Source organism: Bubalus kerabau, chromosome 22 (genome assembly GCF_029407905.1).
Source record: "Bubalus kerabau isolate K-KA32 ecotype Philippines breed swamp buffalo chromosome 22, PCC_UOA_SB_1v2, whole genome shotgun sequence".
Lineage (NCBI taxonomy): Eukaryota > Metazoa > Chordata > Mammalia > Artiodactyla > Bovidae > Bubalus > Bubalus kerabau.
The window spans coordinates 9615684-9634451 of record NC_073645.1 but is presented as its reverse complement, the minus strand read 5'-3'; the positions used below and the strand labels follow the sequence as shown (position 1 = coordinate 9634451).

General features: G+C 38.6%; 1 protein-coding gene across 33 annotated transcripts in view; it reads left to right on the top strand.

The window, feature by feature from the left end:
* Nucleotides 1–18768, top strand: part of PRKG1 (protein kinase cGMP-dependent 1) — a 1681227-nt gene that overhangs the window by 1637232 nt on the left and 25227 nt on the right. For all 33 annotated transcript variants that reach the window (XM_055561124.1, XM_055561106.1, XM_055561119.1 and 30 more), the window contains 2 exons: nt 14118–14257; nt 15754–15843. In XM_055561124.1, the coding sequence (XP_055417099.1) occupies nt 14118–14257; nt 15754–15843 (230 nt within the window). The remainder of the gene's footprint in view (nt 1–14117; nt 14258–15753; nt 15844–18768) is intronic.

The window sequence follows — 18768 nt, the reverse complement described above, 5'->3', positions numbered from 1 at the left end:
TCTCCCGCATTGCGGGCAGATTTGTTACCAGCTGAGCCACAAGGGAAGCCCAAGAATACTGGAGTGGGTAGCCTATCCCTTCTCCAGCAGATCTTCCTGACCCAGGAATCCAACCGGGGTCTCCCACGTTGCAGGCAGATTCTTTACCAACAGCTCTCAGGGAAAAAAGTATCCCTTTTAATTAGTATTCCCACATATCTTGGAATTCATGGTAATAATGATAATGATTCTTACATAGCACTTTTAATTTTCAAAGTATTTTCACATACACCATCTGATTTGGTCTTCCAATATGTGCAACTATAAACTAATGTGGTTTTATTCTCGTAAGTGAGGAAAATGAGGCTCCAGATTACATGAACTTGGGTATGATTGTAGTTTGTATGTTATTAAAATAATAAGACATTACCCAGCAAATACATATTATTTTGACTAGAAAAGTTTTAAGAATTTGTGATAGGTATATACATTTTGCTTAAATTTTGACCCACAATCCAACCTTTACTTGGACACAACTTTTTTGAACTTAGGGCTTAAAAGAAAAGTCATAAAATAAGGAAGTCATTAAAAAAGAATAAACTTTTTAAAAATGTTAATAGTTTCCCAATACTAGAGTAAAAATGAAATATAGTTTTGACTAATTGGGGAACTTTTATTGAAGAGCTAAAGATAAGCATAGAAAGAAAAGCATTTCTGACATGCAGTTCCTTAAAATGTAAATTAAAAACATAACTATCACACAATTAATAAAGAAAAGAACTAGAAAATATAGATACACATATTTTGGGGCCTTTTCTTTTTAAAATTCCTTAAAAACTTTGCTGAGGTATAATCTATTCACCACAAAATTGTACAATCACCACCACAATCCAATTTTAGAACATTTCCATCACTTTAATAAGAACCCTTGTGGCCCATTTGCAAATACTCTCCATTCCTACTCTCAGTTCCAGCAACTGCTAATTTACTCTCTCTCTAAAGATTATCCTTTTTACTGCATGTTTTCTTAGGCTAAAACTGTGTTTTACACTAAAAAGCTTTTATTTTCTAAATGTATAATTATTCAATGTAAATTTAGTTCTTTGTAGATCTAAATAAACGTGTTTAATACACAACAACTTCATGTTTTTCTTCTTTTTGAATTTTATGCTGATTTTATGTCCCCTTTATACCCTGCTTCAGCTTTGTTATTGTACCCAGTTGCTATAGAATAGAGCTGTTTAAGTTGTTTGCTGAACACAGAGTTTGAGGTCAGTATCTCATAGGTCAGTTTGAGGTCAGTATCTCAAGCTGTGAAGCGATGTCTGGCAATAAGGGAACACTGGAAAATGATGAAGACAGAACAAGCTAGGGCTTATGCATGTCTAGAGGGTATAATAGTTGGTATACTCATTTACTCAGCTATTAAAAGTTTTATTATGGGTCTTTTGCCTCTTTTGGTGTATCTGGTTGAGAACTGTAACTGGAATAGAGAAAGCATACTCCCCTGCACCCCAGTTTGGCTCAGTTTATCTTATAGAAGAGGACCCAAACAGTTCTCTCAGTCCAGGATTTTTTTCTTGCCTTCCCTCCCTCCTTCCCTTGCTTCCCCCTCTTCTTTCCTTCCATCTTCACTTATAGAATTTTTCTTTTTACTGCAGACCTTATCATGAATTCCATAAATCACCTCAATTTGAAGTAAATACGGGCTACTGAAATCTTATTATACAGACCATGGCTACTTAAATCTTAAATTGTTTAGAAAACTATTTCTTCCCAGTTTAAAAAATGTCAAAAATAAAGAAATGATTTTATGCCATCCCATGTAACGTGGATTGCCTGATTAAATCCTGTCTATTTTGTTTAGAGGAAATATTTGTCGTTCCTGTTTTGCTGTTGTCCAGCTATTACAAGTAGGATGACTCTGCCTAGATTTCCTTTATGCCTTGGGGCCTGTTTTAATGCTCTTCTTGGGAAAGCTACTGCTATTTCACCCAGTGTATGCGTGCTCAGTCACTAAACTGTGTTCTAACTCTGTGACCCCATGGACTGTAGAGGAACCCACCAGGCTGCTCTGTCCATGGGGTCTTCTGGGCAAGAATACTAGAGTGAGCTGCCTTCTCTCCTCCAGGGGATCTTCCCAACCCAGGGATTGAACATGCGTCTGCTGCATTGGCAGACAAATCCTTTACCACTGAGCCACTTGGGATAGCGTAGTCTTTGAAAATGAGTAACACAGAGAATACAATAGATAAGCAGACCTCCTTCAGGTGCTGTGGTTGAGAGAACAGAATAAATGAAACTTTCACCTCCCAAAAGAATACGCTTGTACTATAAATGCAAGGTCATGTTTTCAGAGTGAATCATCACGTTTCCTCAAGCTACCTTTTTGTTACTTGGGAAATCCTCCCTTTCTCCTTTGGCCCAAGCTACTGCCACAAGTTTGTTGGACTGTTTCCATTAAGTTAAATATAACTAATATGCTTTTAAAATGTACATTATGTCAAATTTCAGATTCATAGAATTTTCCAGAACCCTTGGATGTAATTTAGTTTAGCCCTTCATGTTCTGAGAGGTGGCCTGAGGCCCAGTAGGGTTATATGACTAATCATAAACCTATTACTAAAAGATCCAAGACTAGAATCCAGGTGTCCTGTAAGCTTTTCTTGAAATATAGTTGGCATATAATATTATGTTAATTTCAGGTATAGTACGTAGTGATTTGATATTTGCATACATTATGAAATGATCACAATAAATCTAGTAATCATCTGCCCCCCTACAGTTATTACAATATTATATCACCATGTTCCTTATGTTATATAGTACATCCCCTTGGTTTATTCTATAACTAAACATTTGTACCTCTTAAATCCTCTTCCCTTATTTTATGACCCCCACCTCCTTCCACTCTGGCAACCACACATTTGTTCTCTGTATCTATGGGTCTTTTTTTGTTTAGTTAGTTCGTTTTGCTTTTAGATTCCACATATAAGTAAGATATTATAGCATTTCTGTTTCAGTCTGACTTACTTCACTTGGCATACTACCAAGTATGCCATGCTGTTGCGAATGGGAAGATTTCACTTTTATAGCTAATATTTTATATAAAACACTCACCACACCTTCTTTATCCATTTGTCTATTGATGGCACTTAGGTTGCTTCCATATCTTGGCTTTTTATTATGGCTAATAACGCTGCTATGAACATGGGAATTCATACATCTTTTGGAATTAGTGTTTTGGGTTTTTTGAGCAAATACCCAGAAGTGAAATTGCTGAATCATATGGCAGTTCTATTTTTACTTTTAATAGGAATCTATAAAAGTTGGGTGATTGTAATTGCCTATACCAATGGCACTAGTGGTAAAGAATCTGCCTGCCAATGTAGGAGATTCAAGAGATGAGGGTCAGTCCCTGGGCTGGGAAGATCCGTTGGAGTAAGGAGTGGCAACATACTCCAGTATTCTTGCCTGGAGAATTCCATGGACAGAGGAGCCGAGCAGGAGGTTCATGGAGCCGCAAAGAGTCAGACATGACTGAGTGACTGAGCACACATATACCAATTTACAGTCCTACCAAGGAGGGTTCCCTTTTCTCCACATCCTCCCCAACATTTGTTGTTTATGGTATCTTTGATGATAGCCATTCTCACAGGTGTGAGGCAAATTCTCACTGTGGTTTTGATTTGCATCTCCTTTTGATGATTACAGATGTTGAACATCTTTTCAAGTGTCTCTTGGCCATCTGTATGTCTTCTTTGGACAAATGTCTATTCAGTTCCTCCACCCATTTTTTAAATTGGATTGTTTGGGGGTTTTTATGTTGAGTTGTATGGTTTCCTTGTATATTTTGGCTATTAGCTCCTTATTGGACATATTACTTGCAAATATTTCTCCCATTCAATAGGTTGCCTTTTTGTTTTGTTGACAGTTTCCTTCGCCATGCAAAAGATTTTTAGTTTGGTGTAGCCCATTTGTTTATTTTTGCTTTTGTTTCCATTCACTGAGGAGACATTTTGAAAAATGTATTACTAATACTGATGTCAGAGAGCCTACTGCGTATATGTTCTTCTTGGAGTTTATTGTTTTAGGACTTACAATTAAGTCTTTAATCCATTTTGAGTTTATTTTTTGTATATGGTATGAGAAAGTCAATTTCTTTTGCACGTAGCTGTTTAATTTCTCCAGCACCATTTATTGGAAAGACTTTTTTTCCTCATGTATTGACATATCCTTGCTCCCATTGTTATAAATCAACTAACCATATAAGCCTGGGTTAATTTCTGGGCATTATATTCTGTTCCATTGATCTTTGTGTCTGTTTTTGTGCCAGTACCTACTTTTTTGATTACTATAGCTTCACAGTATAGTTTGAAATCAAGGGGCATTATACTTGCAAGTTTGTTCTTCTTTCTCAAGATTGCCTTGGCTACTCAGGGTCTTTTGTGTTTCCATGCAAATTTTAGAATTATTATTCCTGTGAAAAATGCTTTTTGTTAGGGATTACATTGAATCTGTAGATGAGCCTTGAGTAGTATGTTCATTTTAACAATATTGATTCTTCCATTTCATGAGCATGAAATAGCTTTCTAACTGTTTTTATTTTCTTTAATTTCTTTTATTAATGTCTTCTAGTTTTCATGATACAACTCTTGTACCTCTTTGGTTAGATTCCTAGGTATTTTATTCTTTTGATACAGTTATAAATGGTATTGTTTTAATTCCTTTCTGATAGTTCATTGATAGTTTATAGAAATGCAGTAGATTCCTGTATATTAATTTTGTATTGTGAAACTTTACCAAATTCACTTATAGTTTTAATAGGGTTTTTTTTTTTTTTAGGTTGGGGGGGAGTGATAACTTTAGGATTTTCTATATATAATATTATTCCATCTGTAAACAGTAACAGTTTTACTGCTTCTTTCCAGTTTGGATTCCTTTTATTTCTTTTCTGCCCTGACTACTATCATTAGGACTTTCAGTACTATGTTTAATAAAAGTGATGAGAGTCGGCATCCTTATATTGTTCTTAATCTTAAGGAAAATACTTTTAGCTTTTCACTGTTGAATATCATGTTAGCTGTGGATATGTCATGTTTATATATTGAGGCATTTTCCCTCAATACCCACTTTGTTGAGCGTTTTCAATCATGAATCAGTGCAGAATTTTGTCAGAAGATTTTTTGTGTCTATTGAGATATTTTATTTCTCAGTCAGTTAATGTGGAGTATCATATTAATTGATTTGCAGATATTAACCATCCTTGCATTCCCTGCTGTAAATCCCATTTGATCATGGCTTATGATCATTTTAATGTTTTGTTAAGTTTGGTTTGCTAACTTTTTGTTGAGGGTTTTTGCATCTATATTCACCAGTGATTTGGCCTGTAATTTTTTTTAATGGTATCTTTATCTCATTTTGGTATCAGGGTAATGCTGGCCTGGTAGAATGGATTCAGAAATGTGTTTTTCTCTTTAATGTTAGTACACATAGTATTGTCTAAGAGGCCTCAAACTATCCTTATTTTTTTAAATCCTTTTTTCATTTTTCTGTTCAGCTTGTGTGATTTCCATTACTTATCTATTGCTCTGGGCTTCCCTTGTGGCTCAGCTGGTAACGAATCCGCCTGCAATGTGGGAGACCTGGATTCGATCCCTGGGTTGGGAAGATTCCCTGGAGAAGGGAAAGGCTACAAGGCTACCCACCCCAGTATTCTGGCCTGGAGAATTCCATGGACTGCATATGTATAGCCCATGGGGTCGCAAAGAGTCTGACACGACTGAGTGACTTTCACTTCACTTCACTTATCACCTAATCTACTGTTGATCATTCTAGTGTACTTTTTACTTCACTTACCATGTTCTTCAGATCTGTTTGGTTCTTCTTTATATTTTCTAACTCTGGTGAAATTCTGTGTTTATCCATGCATTTTTATGATCATTAGCTTGAACTCTGTATTGGGTAGAATGCTTATCTACACTTTGTTTAGTTCTTTTTCTGAGGTTTGGTCTTATTCCTTAGTTCAGTGGTGGGGCTGAGTCTTCATGACTTGGCCCGGAGGGGCATATCTGGGGCTGGTGCCAAGTACCCAGCACGATTAGGACAGAGTCGCTGAGTTGTGTCTGACTCTGTGACCTCATGGACTGTAGTCTGCCAGGCTCCTCTGTCCATGGGATTCTCCAGCAAGAATACTGGAGTGTGTTGCCATTCCCTTCTCCAGGGGATCTTCCTGACTGAGGGTTTGAACCTGGGTATCCTGTATTGCAAGCAGATTGTTTACCGTCTGAGCCACCAGGGAAGCCTAATAGGATAGAAAGAGGATTCTGAAGTACTTTGCAGTGCCTGTGTCCACATGGTTAGAACAAGCTCCCTAAAACGGCACCAAGGGTGCTCCTATTGGCCCCCCTGCCTCTCCAGAGGCTCTCAGAGATTAGTAAGTAGTTCTGATCCAGGCTCCTTTCAAACTTCTGGGACTTGAAGTATGTGAGGTTTTTGTACATGCCACTTAAGAGTGAAAAAAGCCCTCCTGCTGTCCCTAACGCAAACCTTGCTGGTTTTCAAAGCCAGATGTTATAGGGGCTCATATTTTAGGTGTAGGACCCACAGGCCAGGGAGACCAATATGAGATTGGACCCCTTGTTCCTTGGAGAGGACTTCTGTGATTTTAATATTCCTCTTATTTGTGTTGCAGATCCAAGGGCGTGGGTCCTGACAGTATTGTGTTTCTGCCTCTCCTTCTTGTTTCATGGCAATTCCTTCTTTCTGTCTTTAGTTGTAGAAAATCTTTTCTGCTGGTCTTCATGTCACTCTCATAGATGGTAGCTCTGTAAGTAGCTGTAACTTTGCTGTGTCTGTGAGAGGATATGAGTTCACCGTCTCCCTACTCTGCCATCTTACCCACCTCTCCTGTTACAAGCTTTTCTGAACTCACTTCATCACCTGTGGTTTAAAGCATTAGCTTACCCAAGCAAGCCATCCTTTCCTGTGGTGCAATGAAATGTAATTTGAACTACTTTATAATGGAATTTTGCATAATAATAGGCTATGTAATACTGTCAGTTCAAACCTTAATTTAATAAATTATTTTAATTACAGTATAGTTCAGAAATCCATTTTCTTCCAAAATAATGAAAAGATATCTATAGTGCTAAGTAAACTATGAACTGTTAATAAAAAGGTTCAGTAGATGAATGGCCAAGTAGATTCTAAGGACCAACCCCTAGTCATTGCACTGAGCTAATTTTTACCTCGCTCTGATCAGAATCCTATTTCCTAGTAAGTGTAAAGAATAAGATCTAGCAGGAGAGAAGCCTTTATAAAGCAAGTGTTTGTCCCAGATAAAAGAAAGCACATATTTAAATACAGTCAGCAATTGTGTCTTCAAAGCTCTTTAAAATACTGTGGTACTGCCTCTCGTCTTCAGGTCCATATTATTTGGGTACCAGATAGAGCCTGATAGTTAAGAATGTGTCAAAATCTTTGTCAAAAATTCCCATATTAAGATTCACCTTGCTCAAGTATATATTCCTTCAAATGGCAACCCAGTGATTCACGTTAAAATAACTTTTTACACAAATGAAACTTTTGGTAATTTTAATTTCTGATATAGCACTTAGCATTACTTATAAAAAACAGAAGAAAGATATTGATATTAGCATTTTTAAATTCACATATCCTTTCTAGAAATCTTGAGAGAGAAACAAATGTGGTACAAGGGTCAGCAACCTTTTACTTAAAGCCTCTCGATCTGCTGCTTATCCACTGGGTAGAAGTGAAGTAGGTGGGTTGGGAATACAGACTGGTTCAAAGTGTCATTCCTGTAGTGGATCATATTTTGACGAAATTGCTTTGGCCTGAAGAGACCACTAAACTGCTGCTGCTGCTGCTAAGTCACTTCAGTCGTGTCCGACTCTGTGTGACCCCATAGATGGCAGCCCACCAGGCTCCCCCGTCCCTGGGATTCTCCAGGCAAGAACACTGGAGTGGGTTGCCATTTCCTTCTCCAATGCGTGAAAGTGAAAAGTGAAAGCGAAGTTGCTCAGTCATGTCTGACTCCCAGCGACCCCATGGACTGCAGCCTACCAGGCTCCTCTGTCCATGGGATTTTCCAGACAAGAGTACTGGAGTGGGGTGCCATTGCCTTCTCCGGACCATTAAACTAAGAAGCACAAAAGAATAAAAGCAACTAACTGAATGTGTTCTCTGTTCCAGACATTATGTTTGATATATAGGCCCTTTTATTTCATCCTCACAGGTAAGAATTATTCCCATATTACAGATAAGGAAATAGTTTTAGAAACGTATCCAGGATCACAATCCAAAAGAAAAAAAAGAAGTTGATATTTAAACAAAGGTAGACAAGTTTCAAAATTCCCATTCTCAACCAGTGCATTAGCCTGTACATCTAGGTGGTATTGGAATGATCTGCAAAGACAGACCTGGGAATCATGCCTGACCAACCAGGCTGGGAAGGATTCCTGAGCAAAAGAAGGAAAGTATCATTCCTTTCCTTCTCCTTTGCCTGCCTGTGTCCACACTTAACACTGTCATCTCTGCCTCTGCTGCTAAGTCACTTCAGTCGTGTCCGACCCTGAGCGACCCCATAGATGGAAGCCCGCCAGGCTCCACCATCCCCGGGATTCTCCAGGCAAGAACACCGGAGTGGGTTGCCATTTCCTTCTCCAATGCATGAAAGTGAAAAGTGAAAGGGAAGTCGCTCAGTCGTGTCCGACTCTTAGTGACCCCATGGACTGCAGCCCACCAGGCTCCTCCGTCCATGGGATTTTCCAGGCAAGAGCACTGGAGTGGGGTGCCATTGTCATCTCTAGTGACCTGCTATAAAATCATTATCATCATTATTTCAAATCGGCACAAGAGGTGTTGGTATAACTAATTTGGTGGTGGTGGGTTAGTTGATAAGTTGTTTCTGACTCTTCGTGACTCCATGGACTGTAGCCCGCCAGGCTTCTCTGTCCACGGGATTTCCCAAGCAAAATTACTGGAATGGGTCGCCATTTCCTTCTCCAGGGGATCTTCCTGACCCAGGGGTTGAACCTGAATCTACTGCATTACATGTGGATTCTTTATCACTGAGCCACCAAATAATTAATTTGGCCAATAGGACAAATAAAAAGCAAACTAAATTTCACCTTAAAATTTTTCATGGATTTGTTTTGTGAAAACACCTTCATAATAAAGCACAATAGTTTAGACTTACTTAATACAAATTGCTGTAACTTTGAGAGTTTGTGTTGAAATAAAAAAATAAGGTATTTTCTTTAAGGATATGACTAGTGTGGTTCAGCCTGAACTGAATAGGTTGTTATCCTACTGCACACAACTTCTCAAGGTCTTTGCATTCATGGGATCCTATTAGAGTGGATTCCACTGTACCAGAATCCTTTGAGAGAGTCAAAATAAATAGCTATTCTGATTTAAAAGAGACTTTAAAATTTTTTCCATGACCAGAGTCATTATTTCACTTATCATACAGATGAGAAACGGTAATTGTTAACCATTTCAAAAAAGTTAAAAAGAACTAAATCAACTAAAAATCTCTCTAAGAGACCATTGTTAATATATCAGTGAACACATTTCTATTTGACCCTTCATAAATATATTTTGTAGTTGTATATAAAATTTGTATATACAACTGAATTTGTATATAAAATTTAGTTGGCATCCTAGAGATGATGGTATTAATGTCGTAGGCTGTGTGGCTGGGAATAATACCACATCTTAGTCATTCAAGGAAAAATGAAGGTTAAGAAAACATGCTGTAAGCATAAAAACTGAAAATTCAGAGCTGAATTATATAGATATTTGGTATGTATATTTTCTATGCCATATCAGCATACGGAAATCTTTTCTTCCTTCTTATGTGTAAGGGCAGTTTGGGAAAGAAGAAAAAGAGTAAATGCTATATACTTGTCATTTATAAGTTCCCTTGCTTTATCCTGTTAAGCTCAGAGATACACAGTATGGTGCTAAGGTACCAGCTCTCTTGTGGCTTTGTCAGTGATAAGTCATCATGGCTTATTTCATTCTTTCTTTGATTCACTTAGTCAACAAACACTTCATGAGCATTTATTCTATGTCAGGCACAGTGAACAAAAACATCCCCAGTCTTGGGTTGCTTACAGAATAGTGAAAGGAGGCAGATACTAAACAAGTAATCAGAATAAATATTTGGTGTGATAAATACAGAATAAATATAGCTTGTGATAGAGCTATATAGAACACTACAAAAGGGAAGGGAGAAGTAGGTGGTTACCCTTTTATGTAGACTGGTGTGAGGAGAGACTTTCTAAGTAAGGAAACATTTGAACAGAGAATTTAGGAAACTGAGCATTAAGCCCAGAGGATAACTGTGGGAGAATATTTAGGCAGGCAAGGGGAAATGGCCTGAGGTAAGAGCTTGCTTGTTGTGCTCAAGGAGCAGCAAGATATCCAGTGTGACCTGAGCACAGTGACCCCAAGTGGGGAGTGAGGCTCACAGGGAGCAGGAGTTCCAATGACGCAGGGCCTTGTGGGCATCTGTCACAGCTTTGTCTCTATCGTGAGTGAGCTGGGAAGCCACTGCAGTGTGTGAGCACAGAAGTGACATGATCTAGCTTTGTTTTAAGGATAACATTTGAGCTACGGAGGATATATGTAGAGAGACAACAACGAATGCCCATATGGCGGTACTTTCTCATGTAAGGTCACGATTAACTCCATACAGTACGTGGTGTTATCCTCAGCCAGAACTGGGGCTCAGAGAAGTTACTCAGCTGCCTAAGAAGACGAGAGAGAGACCTTAAGTGGAGTTAGGATTGAAGTCCAGACCTGTCCCCCTAAAGCCAGAGTTCTTTCCTCCTAACCTATACACAAGTTAAAATGTTAACATCTCTAGAGAGAGTAATTGTTACATTGTGTGACCTACTTTTCACATTTATCTGGGTAAGACTCTAAAGAGGGAATATGATCAGATTTCTTCTCTGAATGTTAATACTTTTTTTTTTTTTGTATTACAAAAGAGTTTTGTTATCATTATTTACTTCATTGTCACACATATGGTATATATAGAATTGTTTTAGTCATTTCATTCTACTATGATTTAATTTTCCCCTCAGCTACTACATTCTTGTCTTCTGGAAAAATCCCTTCTGTTGCACTTCATTCATCCAGAACCCAGCGTTAGCTTTTTAACAGTGCTGTTATCAAGACCACGTTGACTAACACTTTCCAATCTACTCTCACCCAACAATTTAAACCTGAATTGGGGCAGATAAATTGCTATTTTAAGTTGGACAACATAAAGTATCTCCCAATGGGATTTGCGTCTCATTAAAGATGGAGATCTTAAATAATTGAAAAACATGTCTGTAGAAGAAAATGTCTTCCTCATATATAAGCAAGTGGGAAAAAATCTCTAGGATTTTCCTGGTACTTCTGGTAACATTAAGACAGTTCTCTATTGGCAAATGTGTACTGAGGAGGAAATTACTTTTTTCAGAATATAGTTTCTGTTCCTCAAACCTAGAGTACTATGACACAGAGTTCATTGGATGATACAGTACTAAATACATTATGTCTCACTGCAGCTAAGACAATGACTGGAAGAACCAGTGTGTGAATAAAGACAGTGTTTTTCTATAAGACTCTTTTTTTTTTTTTTTTTTTTTTTTTTTAGTCAAGGATGTTTATTTTATTTTAGCATGACTTTCAATCACCCTGGTTTAATTTCAGAGAATCTAAAGTTATGGCTTGTGAGGTATTTAATGACGGCTGGTTTGATGCGTGCAACCCCTCCCTGGCTGTGGTTTCCTCTCCCCGTTATCACAGAGAGATAGGGCTTACCACCATTCTGTTTAAATTCTTCAGTTTTCTGCTGTAAAACTGTTGTCAAATGTTCTATAGCCTCATCCACATGCAGCCCATGGAGGTCTAGAACATTCTGCGGCAGTAGGGAGGCATTGACTTTTTCAAATATCTCCACGGCAGCAAGGTGATTAGCTTCTTTCATCTTCTGCTCATGGAGACTACCCTGCTGGGCATAAAATGTGGCAACGTTTTTCTTCCCCATCCGATAAGCTTCTTTTGCCTTGCTGTAGCATTCCATCCTCTTCTGCTGGTGCAGGAAAGCCTCTGCCCTGTAGTCATCATACTCTGGGTACTCAAAGTCCTGGAAAGATGGTTCACTTGGTATATCTTCAGTCTCTTTCAATTTCTTTGCCTTTTTCTCCTTAGACTTCTGTGCAGTATGAGAAGTGATATTCTCATTTTGGTGAACAAATTTTAACTTGTTATAGCTGATAAACAATATTGTGATAGTTTCAGGCACACAGCAGAATGATGCAACCATACATACACATGTATTCATTCTACCCCAAAACCCCCTCCCATCCTAACACTAACATTGAGCAGAGTTCCCTGAACTATACAATAGGTCCTTGTTGGCTATCCCTTTTAAATACAGCAGTGTGTACATGTCCATCCCAAGCTCCTAACTATCTGTTCCCTCCTCATTCCCCCAGCAACCATAAGTTGGTTCTCTAAGTCTGTGATTCTGTTTCTGTTTTATCAATAAGTTCATTTGTATCATTTCCTTTCGGATTCTGCAGATAAGGGATATTATGTGACATTTCTCTTTCTCTGACTGACTGCACTGTAACAATCTCTAGGTCCATCCATGTGAATGCTGGTATTCCGACACAGCTCATTTCCCATGTCATCTTTATTCTCTGTCCAGATTTCTTTTAGAAGTGAATTTTCACATTTTGTATTTTACTATGAACTATAACTGAGTCCATTTGTGTCACACTAATCTGCCATCTCAACAAGTATCACAAACGGCATAGAGGGCCGTTAGCTGTTTGAGGCATTTTCAAATATCCATTTTCCCTTCTAACCTGTCATAGATTCTCAAATGCTGGCAGCAAACTGAAGCCTTTTTATCTGAAGTGTCTTCATGTTTTCTTCTAAATACCTTGCCACATTAATGTTTTCTCAGTTGAATTCAGTCTGTCCATGTGTACGTGAACAAGACACTTAAAACCTTCACCATCCTTGCAGATAAAGCTGTAAGCAATTCACAACTAAAGAGGGAGCAGCCATACTTCAGTTGAAAAGCAGAAATGGCTTGTTGTCTTATTTCTCCAGTGCTTTCATTAGTTCAGAACAAAGTAGGCTGTTTGGTATTATCTTGAAGATTCTTTGTCCTAAGAGCACTAGATGATAACTTATGTTAGGTGATTAGCTCTGCTCTCTCTCCTCCTTACAAGTCACCTTGTTGAATTCTTTGTAAAACAGTGAACACAGACTAGCCCCTATATTTGGAATGGCTTCTGGAGGACCCAAGCCCCTCCAGAGTCACCAAGAGCCAAGAGGGGCTGCAACAGATGCTTGGAAGCTCTGGGGACACCAAGGCTCAGCTTAGGTCTCCCAGTTAGTGTAACCATGGAGTAAAGTTTAAGGTCAGAGAGGATTAAAGCCATCATACCTATTTTGAGAAGACAAAGGAAAGTAGTTTCCAAAATCTTTTGAAAAACAAAAAAATCTTATTACCATCTCTTCTTTTTTCTTTAACTGGAGAGAAGGGAAAGACTGAGATAAAAAGAAGTAACAGTACATAAATTTTCAGTCTCAGCAGAGACAAGGGTCTGTCACTGAATTAAATAACTCTAGAAATGTTTGTGGATTGAACTAAAGAGGAGAATCATATAGGACCATATGGCCTTACTTTTTCAAAACTCACTGGAAGTAATACAATTGGAGAAGAAATTAGTTTTTATTTCTACTTTTCTGATTCAAGGAGAAAAATGGTAAAGTCTACTCAAACACATAATATGAAATGACATGAAATAATACAAAGAGAATCAAATACACTTGCCCTCTTCTAATCCCAGTGGGCACAAAATTAATTGGAAATCCAGTTGGTGGAAATGTATCAGGTCCAGTGGAATGAGACTGGGCAACATCTGTGAGTCCTGGATTTCAAATCCAGCTCCAGACAGGCTTTACCACGACACAGATGGTGTTCAGGGTGTCATTTCAATGCTCCATGCACCTGTTAATTTGGAGCTAAGAATGCATTGTTATATTAACTCTGTAGATTTTTTTTTCTCACTTACTCCCTTCTGACTTTCTTTAAGGTCCAGTTAAAAAGTGAAGAATCCAAAACCTTTGCAATGAAGATTCTCAAGAAACGCCACATTGTGGACACAAGGCAGCAGGAACACATCCGCTCGGAGAAGCAGATCATGCAGGGGGCTCATTCTGACTTCATAGTGAGGTAAGGGCCATAAAGAAGGCTGAGCACCAACCAAAGAACTGATGCTTCCCAACTGTGGTGCTGGAGAAGACTCTTGAGAGTCCCTTGGACTGCAAGGAGATCCAACCAGTCCATCCTAAAGAAAATCAGTCCTGAATATTCACTAGAAAGACTGATGTGGAAGCCTCAATACTCTGGCCACCTCATGTGAAGAGTTGACTCACTAGAGAAGACCCTGATGCTGGGAAAGATTGAGGGCAGGAGGAGAAAGGGGCGACAGAGGATGAGATGGTTGGATGGCATCACAAACACAATGGACATGAGTTTGAGCAAGTTCCAGGAGTTGGTGATGGACAGGGAAGCCTGGCATCAGACACAACTTAGCTACTGAACAACAACAAGGACCCTGCCCAAGGGTTCAGGTCCCCCATTCCAAGTGGAAAAGCAGCCCCTAAACTCTCTGCCATGTGCGCTTACTGTTGCACATTAGATTCACACAAAGAAACATATTTTTAAACCAGATTTTAAGAAAGTTTTCCCTAAATAAGAAAGCACTAAAATATTGATTTTTAAAAAATGAGAATCATATTCTGAAAAAAAACAAACAAACCATGTTTTTCCTAAAGGAAAAATCAGACTTCCTAATGTTCCATTTTTATCCTCAGTTATTCTGGAACTCTATATAGACCTCTGGTACTTGAATGACAAATTATTAATACCAAAAATCAAACTATTTTACCTTGAATATTCTTTATTTCAATATTTTTTGAAGATTTTAAAAAATGAAATGACTGTTCCATCTTAGTATTTTGAGAGCACTCATAAGATGGCAGTGGGATTTTTTTTTAATATATGCAGAAGATTTTCTAGTTAATTTGCCAGTGGCACTTGCTGAAAACAGGGTATCACATGAATTTAAGTGAGCAGTGCAAAATATCATGCACATCTGTACTTTAAAGTGCCATCACTGTATATCCATGTTTATGTTTATGCATGTTTATGACCGCTAAATAGTGCTCAAGAGGCCATGCTTGAAATGTTAGCCAAATTGGAATTAGAGGAATCCCCAGAAGTCCTCTTAGTCCATAATCATTGGAATTAAGCTTCCTGGTGGCTCAGACAGTAGAGAATTTGCCAATGCAGAAGACACGGGTTTGATCCCTGGGCTGGGAAGATCCCCTGGAGAAAAGCATGGTGACCCACTCCAGTACTCTTGCCTGGAGAATCCCTTGAACAGAGGAGCCTGGCAGGCTCCAGTCCAAAGGATGGCAGAGTCACAGTGACTAAAGCTGCTGAACACAACACATTTCAAAGGAGAATCTATGCCCTACAGTGTGTAAATCATAAACATAACCTCCTTTTCCCTCTTTATGAATTTAGATCTTTCTCATTCTTTTAATAAAAGTTCAAGTTTGGCAAATCAAGAGTGAGACTACAATCTGGGCAATGAAAAATATTTACATGCTTTTAAAAACAGTAATGATTATAATTCTTGTTTTTCTGTTTGCAATTCACAGATTATACAGAACATTTAAGGACAGCAAATATTTGTATATGTTGATGGAAGCTTGCCTAGGTGGAGAGCTCTGGACCATTCTCAGGGATCGGTAAGTTTTAAGATATTTCTATCATGTCTTTGAAAATGTAGTTGATGGTAATGGTTTGTAAGGAGAGTGAATTATTATAAAAGACATATTTAAATTTTATATATGCTTCTACTTCAAAATGTAAAGTAACTGTGGGCCACAACCCATAGTTGGCCACTATACACATATAATTTAATGTGAATACAAAACTTACTGTTTCAGATTTGTAACCAATGATACAGGATTCAGTTCAGTTCGGTCACTCAGTCATGTCTGACTCTTTGCGACCCCGTGAATCGCAGCACACCAGGCCTCCCTGTCCATCACCAACTCCCAGAGTTTACTCAGACTCACGTCCATCGAGTCTGTGATGCCATCCAGCCATCTCATCCTCTGTCGTCCCCTTCTCCTGCCCCCAGTCCCTCGCAGCATCAGAATCTTTTCCAATAAGTCAACTCTTCACATGAGGTGGCCAAAGTACTGGAGTTTCAGTTTTAGCATCATTCCTTCCAAAGAACACCCAGGGCTGATCTCCTTCAGAATGGACTGGTTGGATCTCCTTGCAGTCCAAGGGACTCTCAAGAGTCTTCTCCAACACCACAGTTCAAAAGCATCAATTCTTTGGCGCTCAGTTTTCTTCACAGTCCAACTCTCACATCCATACATGACCACTGGAAAAACCATAGCCTTGACTAGATGGACCTTTGTTGGCAAAGTAATGTCTCTGCTTTTCAATATGCTATCAAGGTTGGTCATAACTTTTCTTCCAAGGAGCAAGCGTCTTTTAATTTCATGGCTGCAGTCACCATCTGCAGTGATTTTGGAGCCCAAAAAAATAAAGTCTGCCACTGTTTCCACTGTTTCCCCATCTATTTCCCATGAAGTGATGGGACCAGATGCCATGATCTTAGTTTTCTGAATGTTGAGCTTTAAGCCAACTTTTTCACTCTCCTCTTTCACTTTCATCGAGAGAATTTTCAGTTCCTCTTCACTTTCTGCCATAAGGGTAGTGTCATCTGCATATCTGAGGTTATTGATATTTCTCCCTGCAATCTTGATTCCAGCTTGTGCTTCTTCCAGCCCAACGTTTCTCATGATGTACTCTGCATATAAGTTAAATAAGCAGGGTGACAGTATACAGCCTTGACGAACTCCTTTTCCTATTTGGAACCAGTCTGTTGTTCCATGTCCAGTTCTAATTGTTGCCTCCTGACCTGCATATAGGTTTCTCAAGAGGCAGATCAGGTGGTCTGGTATTCCCATCTCTTGAAGAATTTTCCACAGTTTATTGTGATCCACACAGTCAAAGTCTTTGGCATAGTCAATAAAGCAGAAATAGATGTTTTTCTGGAACTCTCTTGCTTTTTCGATGATCCAGCACATGTTGGCAATTTGATCTCTGGTTCCTCTGCCTTTTCTAAAACCAGCTTGAACATCAGGAAGTTCACGGTTCACGTATTGCTGAAGCCTGGCTTGGAGAATTTTGAGCATTACTTTACTAGTGTGTGAGATGAGTGCAATTGTGCGGTAGTTTGAGCATTCTTTGGCATTGCCTTTCTTTGGGATTGGAATGAAAACTGACCTTTTCCAGTCCTGTGGCCACTGCTGAGTTTTCCAAATTTGCTGGCATATTGAGTGCAGCACTTTCACAGCATCATCTTTCAGGATTTGGAATAGCTCCACTGGAATTCCATCACCTCCACTAGCTTTGTTCGTAGTGATGCTTTCTAAGGCCCACTTGACTTCACATTCCAGGATGTCTGGCTCTAGGTGAGTGATCATACCATCGTGATTATCTTGGTCATTAGTCCATCTTAAAAATGGTACCTGTCAAAGTACATACAGAGGCCTTAGTTTAGTGTGAATATCATAATCAGACAACTGTATGCCCAGAATTCACTTCATTGCTGTTAACGATGAAGAGAATTATTTTATAGTTGCCTTCTGGATTAATGGTCATTGAGTTGTTCTACTCATTCTCCAGAAAAGAATTTTTTCCAAAGTAACTTTTTTCTTTACTTTTACATTTCTCTTTGGTTTCCCTGGTGGCTCAGATGGTAAAGCATCTGCCTGCAATGCGGGAGACCCCGGTTCAATCCCTGGGTCAGGAAGATCTTCTGGAGAAGGAAATGGCAACCCACTCCAGTACTCTTGCCTGGAAAATCCCATGGATGGAGAAGCCTGACAGGCTGCAGTCCATGGGGTCACAAAGAGTTGGGCACAACTGAGCGACTTCACTTTCTTTTCATTTTTTGGCTTCAAAATTAACAGAATTTCCAGCCATCCTTTTCATTCCATACATGATCTTGGGAAGAAAATGAATCCACTTATAAGCAGTATTTCATCTGACCAATCTAACTTAGATTTACTCCTTTTTGCCCTTTCAGGACAAGTAAAGTTAGTCTGGTTACTGCCTGTTTCTTTTAATAATGCAAAATTAGTTTTCTAATTCCTATTTATGTAACTAACAGTCTTTTAAAAATAATCTATAAAATGTCCTGGGAGATTATTAACAACCTTAAATGTTTACTTAAAAAAAAAAACAGCATATTTTCTGAGAATGATTATTCAAAAGGCATCTTTGTTCCTTTGAACATTCACCTTTAGACATCTCTTTATTTGTTACAATCTCACCCCACAGACTCTCCTTCATCAGGTAACATCTTTAGACTCAGGGATAGACAGCCCTGATGTTGCCAGAAAGCCATGTTATTTTTTTGACAATTTGTTATTTTGTAGATATCCCCAAATAGAACAGCTAGTTCTTTATAAACTATTGCATTAAAGTCTCATTCCTAATTATATCCTTATGGTTCCTTCCTGGCTTTGTGCCCTTTCAGGTCTTTTATTCCCATTGCCTTACTTGTATATCAGATGGATTTCTTTTTACCTCATTGTGTCTTATTACACAAATATTTTCTTAAATTCAAGACAAATAAACCTATT